The 16,890-nt window shown below is 37.2% G+C and overlaps 1 protein-coding gene across 1 annotated transcript in view; it reads right to left on the reverse strand.

The window, feature by feature from the left end:
- Positions 1–8,183: 8,183 nt before the first annotated feature.
- HFM1 (helicase for meiosis 1) overlaps positions 8,184–16,890 on the reverse strand; it is an 88,694-nt gene continuing 79,987 nt past the window's right edge. Inside the window, exons 34-39 of the mRNA XM_037154422.2 lie at positions 16,740–16,853; positions 14,854–14,944; positions 11,945–12,056; positions 11,692–11,846; positions 11,424–11,426; positions 8,184–8,250 (exon numbers count right to left, since the gene is read on the reverse strand). Of these exons, the coding sequence (XP_037010317.2) occupies positions 8,184–8,250; positions 11,424–11,426; positions 11,692–11,846; positions 11,945–12,056; positions 14,854–14,944; positions 16,740–16,853 (542 nt within the window). The remainder of the gene's footprint in view (positions 8,251–11,423; positions 11,427–11,691; positions 11,847–11,944; positions 12,057–14,853; positions 14,945–16,739; positions 16,854–16,890) is intronic.

Here is a 16,890-nt window from a genome sequence, read left to right on the forward strand (position 1 = left end):
GTCTTTTTTTTTTATCTTTTCAAAAAACCAACTTCTGGATTCATTGATTTTTAGAATTGTGGTTTTAGTCTCCATGTCATTTAATTCTGCTCTGATCTTGGTTATTTCCTTCCTTCTGCTTGCTCTGGGCTGTCTTTGTTGTTGTTCCTCAAGCTCTTGCAGGCATAGGGTTAGGTTGTTTGTTTGAAATGTTTCCATCTTCTTTAGGTAAGCCTGTATTGCTATGAACTTCCCTCTCAGGACTGCCTTCGCTGTGTCCCATAAGTTTTGGGTTGTTGTGCATTTGTTTTCATTTGTTTCCAGAAACGTTTTGATTTCTATCCTAATTTCATTCTTGACCCATTCATTGTTTAATAGCATACCATACAGTCTCCATGATTTTGGGCGTTTTGGGTTTTTTCCTTTGGGGTTGGTTTCCAGTTTCATTCCCTTGTGGTCAGAGAAAATGCTTGGTATGATTTCAATATTCTTGAATTTGTTGAGGCTCGTTTTGTGTCCTATCATGTGGTCTATCTTTGAGAATGTTCCATGTGCATTTGAAAAGAATGTGTATTTAGCTTCTTTGGGGTGAAGAGCTCTGTATATATCAGTTAAGTTCATTTCATCAAGGGAGTTGTTTAATGCCACAATATCTTTGTTGATATTTTGTTTGGAAGATCTGTTCATTTTTGACAGTGGGATGTTAAAAATCCCCTACTATAATTGTGTTGCTGTCAGTATCTTTCTTGAAGTCCTCTAAGATTTTCTTTATATATTTGGGTGCTCCTATGTTGGGTGCATATATATTTATGATGTTAATGTCTTCTTGGTGGATTCTTCCCTTGAGTATTATGAAGTGACCTTCTGGGTCTCTCTTTATGGCCCTTTTTTTGAAGTCTATTTTGTCTGATATGAGAATTGCTACCCTGGCCTTTTTTTCCTGTCTGTTTGCTTGGAAAATTTGTTTCCATCCTTTCACTTTTAGTCTGTGATGGTCTTTTGTCCTGAGGTGGGTCTCTTATAGGCAGCATATGTGTGGGTCATGCTTTCTTATCCATTAGCTATTCTATGTCTTTTGATTGGAGCATTTAATCCATTTACATTTAAGGTTATTATTGATAGGAATTTATTCATTGCCATTTTTGTACCTGTGTTCCTCTTTGTCTCTCTCTTTACCTTCCTTTCTTAAAGCAGTCCTTTTAGTATTTCTTGTAGAGCTGGTTTGGTGGAGGTGTATTCTTTTAGACTCCTTTTGTCTTGGAAGCTCTTCATTTGGCCTTCTATCTTGATTGAGAACCTTGCTGGGTAAAGTAGCCTTGGTTGTAGGCCTCTGGTTCTCATTACTTGGAATATTTCTTGCCATTGTCTTCTTGCTTGGAGTGTTTCCACTGAGAAGTCAGTAGCTAACCTTATTGGGGCTCCCTTGTATGTTACTTCCTTTTTCTCCCTTGTTGCCTTTAAGATTCTTTCTTTGTCTTGGAATTTTGCCATTTTAATGATGATGTGTCTTGAAGTGGGCCTCTTTGGGTTCCTCTTGATTGGGACTCTCTGTGACTCCTGGATTTGTGTGACTTTTTCTCTCATCAAATTAGAGAAATTTTCCATCATGACTCTTTCAAATAGGTTTCCTATTCCTTGTTCTTCTTCTTCTCCTTCTGGTACTCTTATTATTTGGATATTTCTATGTTTCATATTGTCTTGCATTTCTCTTAATCCCTCTTCATTCTTTCTCAGCCTCTTTTCCTTTTCTTGCTGTTTCTGGGAGTTTTTTTTTCTACTTTGTCCTCCAATTCACTGATCCAATTTTCTGCTTTATTGATCCTGCTTTTGATTCCTTCTACTGTGTTCTTCAGTTCAGAAATTGTATTCTTCATTTCCTCTTGGCCTTTGCTGATAGTTTATATTTCCTTTTCCATGTTGATATAGTTTGCAGTGAGTTCATTATGGCTCCCCTGTAGTTTCTGGTAGTTCATTGTGAGCTCTTTGAATTTCCTGATAACCAGTGCTTTGAATTCAATATCTGATAGTTGACTTGCCTCTATTTCATCTAACATTCTTTCTGAGGCTTCCTCCTTTTATTTGGGAATTGTTTGTCTTCCCATTGTTTGTGAGACTCTTCTTGTTAGCCTCAGCTTCTTAAATTGATCCGTTCTGACTCCCTGGGTTTATGGTGTGAACTTCTGTGGTAGAATAGCTGTGAAATTCAGTGGTGCAGTCTCCTTCAGGTATCTTGATGTTCTCTGCTTCCACCTACTCCTTTTTTTGTTTGTGTGTGTGATCACTTGGAGGGGGAGGCAAAATGGTTTATGATAGCAGAAGAGTATTTTATGATATTTACAGTCACAGCCGGTAGAGAAGAGATAGAAGATCTTTGGGGTTTATGTAGTGTTAACCATAATCTTCAACCCAACTTGCCACTTTTAAGGAAGGATGGACAAAAGGTAAGTCTCTTGTTGGGGAGGGAAGTCTAGTGAGTTGGATCTAGAAAGCAGTGAGGCTGCAGGCGGTCAGATTTTGAGGTAAGGTGAGAGTGAAGAATAGTAAATAGGTGTAGCATGTGAGCAAATAGAGTTAATCACTACAGTAATAGAATTCAGGAACCTGTAAAGTTGGCTAAGACCTAGGAGATGGGTTGTAAAGGATTTACAGTTGTATAGAACAGCTATTATTTACAATAATATTAGAGCAACAATCATATAACAGACTCTATGTGATCTGTCTGAATAGGGGGTATAAAGCTTTGGGTAGTGTGCTAAAGAAAAATAAGGCATGAAGTATAGAAAATTAGCAGTACACCGTGGAGGAAAGAACAGGGGCAACCTGTCAAATGATACAATACAACCAGCCAAAACTAAGAAGCCTATAGAGAAAGAGGAGTAATACAAAGATACTATTAAAATATAAAAGAAGTGAGAATAATGAAAAAAATAATACAAATATGCAGCAACTTGTGGCTTCTCTGCTATAGCAAAGTGAAATTTGTCTTTCTGGCTCTACTGTTGAAATGCCCCCTCTTTGGGTCCCACTCTTGTCTTTTTGCAGTTTCCAGTTGTTTGTGTCTCTTGTGGGTAAAAGAAAACAAAGCAACAAACAAACAAACAAAAAAGAAAAGGCAGGAGAAGGGAGGAAGAAGTGATAAGTTGGGAAGAAAGGAAGAAGGACTAAAACAGGGAAAAAGAAAGGAACAAAGTATTGAAAGATAAGGCAATAATAAAATTAAAAAAATATAAGATTACTAAAAAAAAAAAAAAAAAAAAACCCTTCCCTTGTTGGTTTCAAACTGTCCAAACTGGTTTTTCTGGTTGCAGCAGGACCTCTCTGTGTGCTGGGGTGCTAGCATGCGCATGCGCCAGCAAGGCTACCAGACTGGGGTGCAGGCACCCGCACACCCGCCAGGCTGCCTGGGTCCCAGGGGATCTGGCATGGTCCTTTCCAGACCTGTGGTGGGACTCAAATGCTTCCACCCATCCTCTGGATCGCTGCCAGGCTGGGTGGGGAGCAAGCCAAGCTGCTGTTGCAGGAGAACACCTCAGTCCACTTTCCAAAATAAACTTCTCCAGAAAGCCTGCCTCTCAGCCCAGCCCAATCCCCAGCCAAACCAGTGATGATAATGTGCCTCTCAATTCTCCCAGGCTGGCGACTACAGAGTCCGCAGCTGAACATGGCCTTTTGTCCTTGTTACCCTCTCTGTAAACTCAAACAGACAGGTCTCTGCCCAGTGTTGCCCAGCCTTGCTGAGACGGGGAGGGAGGGAGCTGGTGACCAGCGCTGGTTGTCTACCGAGGCCGCTGGGTGCCTGGGCTCCTGTGGCAGACACCTCTGGCACTAGTCCTAGACCGATGCCTCTGGACCCGGACCAAGGCGGCACCCGGCCGCCTGGCCGCGGGCACTAGCCCCCACTGCCACTCTTGTCTTTACCTAGGTCCCCGAGACCCCACTGGCCTGCCGCTGTCTGGTCCTTCAGTGTCCATCACAATCTGTGGTCTCTTAATATCATAAATGCTGGGGAAATGTTGGTTGATTGCACTGTTCCTCAGTAGATCTGCCAGGATTTTTCTCCCATGTGTATGGGAGCTAGAACCCGCTCCGTCCTACTCCACTGCCATCTTCACAGCCTCTCTCGATTTTTTTGCTTTAAAATAACTCATTAAAATCCTAAGTGATAAAAGGTTTAAGTTTCCAAACTGATTGATACAGAAAAAAAATGACTATTGTTTGCATAGTTTTCAAAGGGCTGAAGCCATCTACTGTCATAAGAAAGTACTTCAGGCAAAATACTAATGTCAGCTGAACTTTAATCGTTTTTATTAAAAAAAACTATATAGTATATGTGTGAGAGTACTGGTTTATGCACATTTTCCTCAATCTTTCAGAATACTGTAGCATCTGGCTTTTGTTTTGCTGAAGTATGTAGGGATTTTTAAGGCATACGTTAGTTCAGGGAAAGGTTTCCAAATTGCAATGTGAAAATAAACAAGACAAAGACTGCTCTTTTTTTAAAAAACAAATTATTTATTGTTGTTCAAGTACAGTTGTCTGCATTTACCCCCTCCATTCCCCCCAACCCCAGCCATCCCCAAGGACTGCTCTTCTGAATCATCTGCTTTCATTATGTTAATTAAAACAAAAACTCTATAGAGCGTGTAAGTGCCTCTTGAGCTATATTTTTAAAAAAACAGTTGATGCATGAGAATTATAAAGATAATTTACACAGTTGGTGAAGAAAACAGCCTCTACAGAAACGCAATTAAACAAGAGCTGTATCACCACACTACATTTATAAGGGGAAATATATGTGCAGAAAACTATGTAATCATCATTACTCTTATACTTGTCTTCTGGAATGGATTCTCTTAAAATTCTTATAATGCCTCCTTTCCTTTCCTTTTCCCTTTCCATTTCCCTTTCCCTTTCCACTGTAAACAAGGGCTACTCATACCTCAATGTGCACATACTCACCTGGGAATCTCGTTAAAATGTCGATTCTGCCTCATAAGGTCCAAAGGGAGGCCTGGGTCCTAATCAGCTCCCAAGAGTTTCCATGTCACTGGTATTTGAATCGGACTTTGGTTAGCAAGAACTTTTCGCAGCCAGGAGTTGAAATGCCAAAGGACAAGGAGTGCCAGGGTTTCTGGTTTGTTTTGTTGGTTCCACTAACCAAAACTCAAACTGAAATTGTTAGCTTGCTTACTTAGCTTAATTCTAAGCTTAGATTAGTTTACTCCTCTTTGCCCTAACTTCCTCTTCACTGGTGCCTTCTCTATTCTCACAAAAGTAAAGGTTCTTACATACTGACACCAATTATTATCTCGGATGCCAATGGGTAAATGTTATCCATGTAACCTGTAGGCTAGGGGTCCTGGAATAGTGTTCCCTACTGTGCCTGACGGGGTCATGGTAAAGGGACCCTCTGTCTGACTCTACTAGAGAACAAATTGTTTCAAAACCTAAGAGTGAATAATTCAGCAATCGTTTCTATTGGGTTTTTGAATATAATAGAATTTGTAGAGGATTCATTTTCTAATTGCATTTTATTCAAGGTAATATTAAAATAGATTTGTATGCTCTGACCATAAACCAACTAAGAATATTGGGAAGAAGAGGACGGGGATGAGGGCATCTACCTGAAAGCTTGAGAAGTGTATGTCGGAGGGAGGTGTAGGCTAAACATTTTTCCATGGATGATACATCTGTGGAAAGTCAAGAGTTCATTTGTCAAGTCCTGTGAAACTCACAGCAACTCAAATATGACGAGTAAATACTGTATTATTTAACCACTAATGGCTTATTTAAAGTGCATTTAAAAACACTTTCTTTAGTACTACTATTTATGGAGCACACAGAGTGTTTCAGTCCCTAATTAAAGAGCTTCCTATGCAGTGGCTTATTCAATTCTTACTTCATACCTACGAGGTAGGATCCATTATGCCAACAACACACATGAGAAAAAGAGAGCCTATTAAGGAGATTTTTAATCGAAAAAGACTTTTGAAAAAATTTAACCCAACTGATATTTTTGTAAAAAGCTCTGTTGTATGGTTCATTTTATATGAATAAATAAACCAAATATATTTAAAAGTTAAGTTACAAAATAGGAAACCTTAGGGTTATTATTTACCTCATCAAAAGAATACTACTTTAAGTGGTCAGTATGAAACAGGGTTTTGAGTTACATACATTTAACATACACATAATTTCCCAGGTAAACACTTGTACAAAGTAAAATATGTCTAGTATAACACTGTCAAATCATTTATTTTGATTACTTAGGAAATGAACCTGTTATCTACTCCAGTGTTTCCAAAACTGGCCTGATCGTAATGACCTGGAGTGTTGGCTAAAACTTACAGAATTTCCAGTTCCCTCCACCTGGAATTTCTGAATCAGTAACTCTGAGGTGTGGTCTGGGAATTTGTATATTTAACATTTTATCTGTATGTCTATGATCAGGCATGTTTGGGAAACATTACTCTGCTGAGTAATGCTCAGTTCTTTCTGTTTTTTTTTTTTTAATCTTAGTAAGTCCTTCACAGTCTGGCCTTCAGGTATATTTCAAAGATCTCCTACAACATTAACCTGTGTTTAAAATGATCTATTCATTATTGCCCAAAAGGACACCTTTTCCCCCTTAGAGCTTTCCTTGAGCTGTTCCCTCTATTTAGAAGGAATATATTTGTCCATCAAAATCTTTCTTGAATTCATCTCATCCCAGACTTTAACTTCTCTGTAAAGGCTTTCCTGACCCCAGGGGCAGGATTACATTCTCTCTCCTATGAACTCCCACGGCATTTCAAACCTCTGCTGCCGAGACTCCCTAAACATGATCCCTGGATCAGCAGCATCGGCAGACCCAAACACTTGTTAGAAACACAAATTTCAGGTCTCTCTCTAGACTTACTAAGTCAGAAAACCTGGGTATGCCCAGCAATCTGCTTTCAAACAAGCCCTCTAGATGATTCCAGCACACCCTGCAGCTTGAGAACCACTTTTCTGATGTTTATTATGTATTTTAGTATTGCTTTATTGTATGTCTTACTTTTTCTACCAGAATGTAAAGTAAGCTCTATGAGAGTAAAAACAGTGCTTTCATCATTTGCATCCTTTGCAGTACCAACAGTGCTTTCGCTTAGCAGATACAATAAGTCTTGTTGAACTAAATTGTTATTTCTTTAGTGTCAAAATCTATGTATGCAAGATGAGCAGATTGTAGTGCACCAATATTTCATATTAATGGTGTTTAATAACCTTTAAAGGTTGTAGCATGATTGATTCAGATGCAGAAACATCACAGTTGTAAAGGCGACTAAAATAAAGAAACTAGTTGCCCTCATTTTCCAACAGAGATAAGGCCTCTTAGTTTTAAGTTTTTCTCTATGTTTAGGACATGTGATGACTCATAAATGTTTACTAATAATAACACTCTCATCTGGAAGTTTCTCTTCTCTCATCTGTAAGGCTTTTATGCTTAAAGAAAATTTCTAATATTTCTAAAATTTCTTAACTGGACTTCAACTTCACACTGTTGCTGTAAATAAATTAGATAACAAATACTTCTTAGTGTGCTTATCTACTACCTATCAATAAATAAAGTTGAGATATAATTTATTGGAAAATAATGTAAGTAGCTTTTGCTATAGTAAGAGCCAACATAACAAAGTTGTATTAATTCACTAATTGAAAAACAAACTAAAAGAACACAATAATTTATATTGATTAATGATTCATTTATTACTTGAAGTTATATAACAACAGGTTCAGATGGCCACTGAAGTCTTAAAAATCTTTAGTGAGACAAAACAGTACTGGTGAATAATTCATACAATATATAGATTCACTGAGAAGCATTAATTTGCTTTAATAGTATGCCCTTCTAAGAAGAAATGCCTTCATTAAGAAAAAATAAAAATTTAAATTGGTTCTTATCAAAATCCAAAAATCCAATTAATATCCAAATAATAATTTCTAAGTATAATTTAATTATCAGGTTATTGAAACAAAACTGCTATAAAAGTGCTTTTCACAAAGTTAATGGGAAAATAAATTAGTCCAGATATTTTGTTGTGAAAATATCAACAAAACTGATGAAATCCAACAGAAATAAACCCAAACAATTATTATCTACTTTTAAAAACAAAAAGCATGCTTTGTAATTAGGTGTCCCTATACTTTGTCTCACTAACATAAGGAACATTTTGGTTTTGTTTTTAGAAAATACCATCAAATATTCCCAGAAAAGACTTCATTTCATCGGCTTCATCATCAGGATGATACCTATGGGGGGAAAAAGCAAATTAAAAATAACTATTATTGTATCACAGTTTATTTAAAAATACACAATAAAGAATGTAATAAATATGAAGTGGGTAAACTTGAAGAATGCTAAGATGTTAGTATAGCAAATGAACTTCAATATGCATAACCTTGTGCAAAGTCTGTAGGAGAAAATTAGAGTTAATAAACTGTAGGGTAGCAACCAAATCTCTTAGATATTTCTTTAGTTATATTGGAAAGTAATGTCATTTATAAACTTTGACTATTCAAGAGGTGGGGGGACCTGCTACAGAGTTACTCATAAAAATGACCCATAGTTTGGGCATTTATTAGAATTAACCTAACTTTTTTTCCTCATTGAACATGTAGAATTATGAAAGAACTACCTGGCTAAAATACAATGTGAACTTTTGAAATATTAGCTGATCTCGTTTGGATTTCTTATTTATGTATTTTAGTTATTACAATATTATGGAGATTTGGATTTATTTTTGTTTTAGTTATTACAGTACTTTTTTCCCTATGCTGTACTTTACAGCCCCATGATTATTCTGTAACTACCAATCTGTACTTCTTAATCCCTTCACCTTTTTCACCCATTACCCTAACTCCCCTCCCATCCAGCAACCATCAAAATGTTGTCTATGTTTGTAAGTCTGTTTCTGTTCTGATTGGTTTGACTTTTGGGTTCAATTGTTGACAGATATGTATTTATTGCCACTTTATTGTTTATATTTTTATCCTTTTTTTCTTCTTAAAGAATCCCTTCAACATTTCGTGTAATAAATACCGGTTTGGTAGTGAGTTCTTTTTATTGTTTTCTTGTCTGGGAAACTATATGTCCTTTGATTCTAAAACAACTTTTCTGGGTAATCTTGGTTGTAGGTCCTTGCTTCTCATCACTTTGAATATTTCCTGCCAATCCTTCTGGCCTGCAAAGTTTCTCTTGAGAAATCAGTTGACAATCTTCAGGAGCAACCTTGTAGGTAACTGCTTTTCTTTTGCTGCTTTTAAGATTCTCTGTCTTGAGGTAGGGATGGCTGGGGTAGGGGGAATGGGTGGGGGGTAAATGCAGACAACTGTAGTTGAACAACAATAAAATTATTTTTAAAAAATTATTTGTCTTTCACCTTTGGCATTTTAATTATGATGTGTCTTGGAGTGGGCCTTTTTTGGGTTCATCTTGTTTACGTTGCTCCGAGCTCCTTGGACTTGTATATCTATTTCCTTCACCAGCTTAAGGAAGTTTTCTGACATCATTTTTTCACATAGGTTTTCAATTCCTTGCTCTTTCTCTTCTCCTTCCAGCACCCCCTTGATATGAATGTTGGTACACTTCAGGTAGTCCTAGAACTCCTTATATTATCCACATTTGGGGGGGATTCTTTTTTCTTTTTGCTATTCTAATTGGGTGTTTTCTGTTCCCTTATCTTCCAAATCTCTGACTTCATTCTCTGCTTCATTTACTCCATCACTAATTCCCTGTAATGTATTCTTCACATCAGTTAATGTATTCTTCATTTCTGATTGGCTCTTTCATGTTTCCTATCTCTTTGTTAAAATTAAGTTCAATTCTTTCCCTAAGCTAATTAAGCATCCTTATAACCATTGTTTTGAACTCCGCATCTAGTAGATTGCTTGTCTCCATTTTCTTTAGTACTTTTTCTGGAGTTTTGATCTGTTCTTTCATTTGCAACATATTTCTTTGTCTCCTCATTTTGGCAGTCTCCCTGTATTTGTTTCTATGTATTAGATAGTGCTGCTGTCTCCCAGGCTTGGTAGAGTAAACTTATGTAGTAGGTATTCTGTAGGGTCCAGTGGCATAGCCTTCTGATCACTCCAGATACATCCCTGCCCTGTGTAGGCTTGTGCAGCCTCCTGTTGTAGTTGAGCCTTGATAGCTGTTGGCAAGTCAAAGAGAGGGATTGACCCACCCAGATTAATTGTTTATAAGGACTGGCTGCAGCCACCATAGAAGATCAGCTATGCAGGGGTCCACTCCATGGGCAGAACTTATTTCAGTGGGCCTGTGGTGCTCATTTAGTCTACCCTTTGAGTGTATTACTTGTGGAGGTGATTTGGTTTGTTCTTGGATATGGTATGAAGCTGCCTGCTGGATGTGCTGGCTCTGGGGCCTCCTGGGAAGTGTAGGACAAGGTCAGTCATCATCTGTGTTCTACTCCGGACCATCTGGCATGAGCTATAAAGTGAACTGCAGATGACTGCTATTTGTACAAGGGTTGGTGGTGCTCAGAAGAGGCCAAGCTGTAAACCAAGACTGGCTGCCACTAGTGCCAGGCCTGCGGCTACTTAGGAAGATGTGAAGGGTATGCTGACGCCAGAAAATGATTATTTGAAAGATTTTAGGAAAGTCTGAAGCATGAGCCAAGATAAGCCATTTGAATGGAAAAGGCTTGGGTGGGCCCACAACTTGAATGGGGCAGGGTCCCAAGAAATTCCAGGGCTGGGAGAACAGTGTCAGCCAGGTTGATGAAAACCCAGATATGGTACCCACTTGCCAGCTCTGTGGGGGAAGAGCTCAGGAACAGAACAATAATCTCTGCCAGCACTTCTATCTGAGAGAAAGCTGCCCCTCCAGCTCTCACCCTGATGTCAGACACTGCAGTTCCTCCCCGTATGTCCCTGCTACCTTCTGAGCTGCTGCCTCAGCCCTGGAACTGAGAGAGGGTGAGTAAAGGTCCTATGCAGGCCTTTAAGAGGAATACCTGGGACTCCAGCATTCTCGCTCAGCCACAACCTCTGCTGGTTTTCACAGCCAGAAGTTATGCGGACTTCTATTCCTGGTGTTGGAACCCTAGTCTGGGGAGCCTGGTGTGGAGCTGGGACTCCTTGCTCCTCTGGGGGGCTTTCTACAGTGGAGATAACTCTCCTGATTTTTGTCTGCCACACATGGGTGTGGGAGAGGCCTGTACCGCATCTCCACCCCTTCCACCAGTCCCCATGTGGCTTCTTTTGTATATCCTTAGTTGTAGGACTTCTGTTCAGCTAGATTTCAGGTATTTCTGAATAATGGTTGTTCTGTAGTTTAGTTGTAATTTTGAAGTGGTTGTGGGAAGATGCGAGTACCATATTTTCCTAGGCTGCCCTCTTGACTGGAACTATTGTTTTTCCTCATTTGAATTTCTTAAATGACTACACTTCATATTATCAACATACTGCACTCATATCAGTAAAAGAGTTTATCATGATATAATGTATTAGTTAATAGGATCAAACATATATATTCTCAAAAATTGAGATATTTGATATTATAAACTATCATAAGAAAGTTAGTTCACTAGATGTCTAAAATTTCAACATCTTCAAGTAAATACAATGTTTAGATTCTGTCTTTAAAATAACCAATGGAAAAGAATCCTGAATTTCTCTATAAAAAATATTTTATTGATATTTCTTGAAATGTCTTTAAAGAATTCTTACCTGAAATCAATTTGGTTTTTACATTCACTGTTTCTAGTAAAGAACTCCACATTTTTGAAAAAATTTGAAGAATTTGAATTTTTTTCAGAGTGAGGAAAGTACAGTCTTTCAATCTCTGGTGACAGACTCTGTTGTTTTCCTTTTTGTAAATGTACCTATATTTTGAGGTTAAAAAAAAAACAGCCATCATTAAAAGTTCAACTATTTGAGCAGAATTTTAAAAATTCACAAACAAATAAAAACTGCTTCTTACAAAATTTGTATTTTCATCTTGTTGAGGCAATTTTATCATGGAGGATGCACCAAACTTGGACATAGCAGAATCTGATAAATAAATATCTGGCTCCATATGTGATGAAACAAAACTAAAAATTAAAATCAATTATTTGTAAAATGTGACAAATATGATAAACATACCGTTTCAATTTAGATCAACAGTGATTTTTTGGGAAATAGGATTAAAGTTTATACTTGTTACCATAAAATTGATGCTCTGTTTGTTAGATTCATGGAGAACTCATTATATCTTCCTTTCCTCTGGACAAAACAACAACTTACATATTTCAAATTAGATAACAAAACTATTTTTAAAGGCCTACAGAAATAATCATTCAATAGTTTTCTTTAAAAATGGGTCTTATACTTAGTTGTCTTTCATCTAGCAGTCTGTAAATCTTTTCTAAATCCCACTTTTAATCTCCTTTCCCTATTCTGATCTCAGTGTAGACAGACATCTCTAGTTATCATCCTATGTATAACTTTATACCAGAATTCACCTTTAATCTTCTGTATTAAATTCATTCATAAAAAATATTTATTATTCTCTTCTCTATGTCAGATATTACACTAAGATCTGGGTATAAAGTGGTAAATAAATCTTCAGGGAGTTATATTCTAGTACAAGAGCAGGCAATGTGTAAACAACAAATATACATAATTATAGATCCTGAAGTGACATGTAGGAAATTAACTGAGGAATATTACAAGAAATAACCCACTTGTGGAGGTACAAACCCACTGTAAAATGGTGGTCATCACTGCCTCTCTGGGGAGTTGGCAGTTTAAAGTGACATTATGGGTTAAAATGTGTCAGCCATACAAAGAGCAACAGCAGTGGGTAGGAAAACAGGGAATCACATATACTGATAGAATTAAATCTTTTTGTCTTTGATTAATGACAATGAATTAAAATAGTAAAAAGGGTGTAAAAGGAAATACATGTCTCCTTTGCACCCACATCCTGGGGTTGCACTGGCCTTCTTCCCATCAACAAGTTCCAGCATAGTTCCTTAGGGGCGTCCAGATAGGACTCCTTGTTAAACCCACTAATCTCCTGTTGATCACATTTAAACTCCTCCCAAATTATTTGTAGTTTTCTAAAGGTGTGGCACACAAAACTGTTCATGTGCTTTGTTATCGTTCTCCTTTCTACAATTTTTGCTTCTCTAGATCTGCAGCTTTGTTCCACTGTGATGTTTCTACCTGTACGACTCAGAACCAACAAGTGGAAATAATACAAAGAAATTTTAGGCAAACTCATATTTTAAAAAGCTATTGAACAGTGTAAGAGATCCAAACATGGAACCAACACTCAGGAGTGAATGTGTTCCTGTTCACTGGAGTTGTTTGGGTGGAGATGGCATGATTACTTGCCAATGATGTTGAATGGCATTCTCTAAAATCTATAATTCTTTGATGTTGAAGATCAGTAAAATGAGTAAATAACAGCAAACATAACAAAAGATGCCACAAATTTAATATCTTAACAAAGGAGAAATAAATGATCCTTAAGTAAACTGTACCCTGAGTAAGAAGTTGCTAGTATTACTTCTCTGGAAAAAAATTTGGCTGCAGCTATCATTTCTCTCCCTTGATATCTACTCAAGTCCAATATCCAAATGTATTTCTCATTTTTGTAAAAATATATCAAGTTGAACATTTCTAAAACTGTTTTCTTTTCAAAATGACTATGTATCCTATATTCTGATAATACTTCCATCTATCTACTTGCCATTTATTCTTCCCTCTTCCTCAATTACCATATCCCATCAATTGCTAAATCCAATCTGTGTTATCTATGAAATGTTTAAAAAAATCCAATTCTATCTCTCAGTTTTCATCACCTCTGCCCCAGTTTAGGCCTCCTTATAAGTTGCCTTTCTCAAATTGGCCACCATGCCTCAGACTCTACCCTCTATAATTCATTCTCATTATCACATCATATCAATACATATCATTCTACAAATCACTAGAATGTTTTTCTTCTGATTATACTGTTTAGCCTGTGCTTAACAATCTTAGATGACTCCTCAATACCTACTATGGAGGTAAAAAGTAGAGGTCCTGAGGCTACATCCATACATCCAGCCTGTAGACATTACTACTACTACTACTACTACTACTACTACTACTACTACTACTACTGGGGCAGGGTCACATTTTTAAAAATCAGTTGTCAAAATTTAAAAGTCAGGAGATGTCACATAAAATTTTAGATTCCTAGTTTTTATTTTTTTAAATTAGAGTATTTGACAACCCCAGACACTCCTTTCCTGCACAGCAACAACTTCCTGGAGCTGAGCAGTGGTTTCTCTCTTTGGCTGGCACACTCTATAGTTGGCTTTGGCCCACCAAGTCCTGAAGTCAGTTTGAATCTGTGACCTACTGGATACAGTATAGGTGTCTAAAAATGTTATTTAATGTTCCTCACAATCAAACCTCAGCAATTTCAGCTTTACTGCTGTGGCCACACAGACCACATTTTACTGACCCTTGAGCATGGGACACCATTTAAAGCCTTATCCCTTTACATGGGCTTCTACTTGGAACACCTTACTGAACTCCTATTCAGCTTTCAAGTCTTGTGTAAAATGAAGGTTCTTGGGTTCCAGCCCCAGAGACCATGATTCAGTAAATTTAGTGTGGGGCCAGGAATGTGCATTTTTAATATTATTTCTTATGCGATTCTGAGGCAGGTGGTCTGACAACATCACTGTGAAAAACACAGCTCTAAGATTAAGTGAGTTTAGTCTGGCTAATAATACCTAACAGCTTCCTTGACATCTTAAGACTTTATGTCCATCTCCAATTACATGTCAGGAGAATACAAAGTTGTAAAAACTTGTATTGAGTTGTTTTCCAAACCAAGTTTCTAAAACTTGCCTGTTTGACATTTCTCTTTGGAATTTGCTCTTTGACTCTTGGCAGGATAGATTACTTCCCCTGGTACTTGAACTCAAAGTGTTTCCAAATCCTACATAAAGAGATAACATTTTGAAATAAAATGCCAGAAAAAAGCTGAATGGAGCTTTTCACAAGTTCTAAAAGGGCTCACTCTCTCCAACACTTATAACCTGGTTATGGAAGGAACGAATAATTCTTCTCAATAGTCAAATTTAATTTGCATAGAGAAATAAGGGAGCAAAGCTAAGGGAGTAAAGCCATAAAACACATACATTAGCTTATTAGTCATATATTAAAAGTCCCCATATCGCTATTATGTATTTAGTTATTTTAATTCAAATAAGTTATCAGGTTAAAGTTCATTCAATGTTTTCAATGGCCTACTTGTAATTAAGTTCATTAAAAGTGCTCTCTACACATGGAGGATCATTTATTGTGATTGATTTCCCCAGTGTCAAAGCTATACCCAATAGGATTAGGCTACCTCAAAGGACCAGTATAAATTGCCTCTTAACTTGTAGTTCACAATGACTTTTAATTTTGAGGTAGGGTCCACAGTTGTCCAGAAATATAGGAAACTGTGCCTCTTGACCCCCATGTTGGAAAATTTTCAGGCCTATTTTGTGAAGGTAGTCAAACCCTATTTCTTTTGGAAGGAGTATTAGCTCTTCAGGTAATTCTTAGGAACCTGAAACAGTATTTCAACTTCTAATTGCTTCCTTTAGAAAGATTTTTTTTAAAAAAAGAGGACTGGCATGGATACATTCAGAGGCAACTATAATTCTGAGGGAATTACCTCCTTCTTGCAGCTGTCATGGGAAAGAATATCTCCATCCTGTTGTCATGTAATACATTACCAAGATTTTCACTTCTCTGTTTTAGTGAACTAGAGTAAATCTGCCAGTAACTCAAAGAACTAAGTCCCATTATTTTTGGATTGTATATAATTTAAGTACAATATCCAATACAGAAGAAACTAATCCTTTCCTATTTATTTATACCTGAAAAATTAATATTTCTACCAGAAAGAAAAGTTATCTGTTATTATTTTCCTAGCAGATGAATTCTTTAAAAAAGGAAATACTTTGGCTGGTGTAGCTCAGTGAATTGAGAACAGGCCTGTGAAGCAAAGGGTTGCTGGTTCAATTCTCAGTCAGGGCACATGCCTAGGTTGCAGGCCAGGTCCCCAGTAGGGGACACATGAGAGCCAACCACACATTGATGTTTCTCTCCCACTCTTTCTCTTTCCCTTCCCCTCTCCCTAAAAATAAATAAATATGCCCTGGCTGGCATAGCTCAGTGGATTGAACGCCAGCCTGCGAACCAAAGGATCATGGTTCGATTCCTAGTCAGGGCACATGCCTGGGTTGCAGGCCAGTTCCCGGCAGGGGACTCACGAGAGGCAACCATACATTGATGTTTCTCTCCTTCTCTCCTTCCCTTCCTCTCTAAAGATAAATAAATAAAATATTTTAAAAAAAGGAAATACTTTTGACTTTCACAAACATTAACACACTATGTGTGATCTTGGAACGCAGAGCCGGATAATGTTTTATAAGGGAAAACTGAATAAACAATCTGAATTTGAATATGGTCTTTAAAAATATAGAGGAGCAACAGAATAGAAAAAGCCCATTTGCTATATTATAGTCATGGAATAATCTTGACCTCTGTCCTTAGGAGGAGGAAATGTTATTTGTGGAATGGTCAATTTTCAGTTTTGCTAAAAATTATAATCTTAAAAAAAACAAAGCTAATTAAGTAAGCAGATAAAAGAGAACAAAAATAATTAGTCCCAGAAGCTGAACTGAAAAACATTCAAAGAATTTCTCATGAAATTATTTCATGCTAACATACAATTTTACCTGATATTTTTGTCTTCTTATTATCTGTTGAAAAGGTAGTAGCTTCTACTAAGCTTTCATCATCAAAATCATCCCAAACTTCATTTCCCAATTCAAAGTTCACATTCAAAACTTCTGAAAATGTAGAGTTGTTTTTATCCACATCTGTGAA

This window comes from Artibeus jamaicensis, unplaced genomic scaffold, assembly GCF_021234435.1.
Source record: "Artibeus jamaicensis isolate MK-2021 breed Jamaican fruit bat unplaced genomic scaffold, CSHL_Jam_final scaffold_1019, whole genome shotgun sequence".
NCBI lineage: Eukaryota > Metazoa > Chordata > Mammalia > Chiroptera > Phyllostomidae > Artibeus > Artibeus jamaicensis.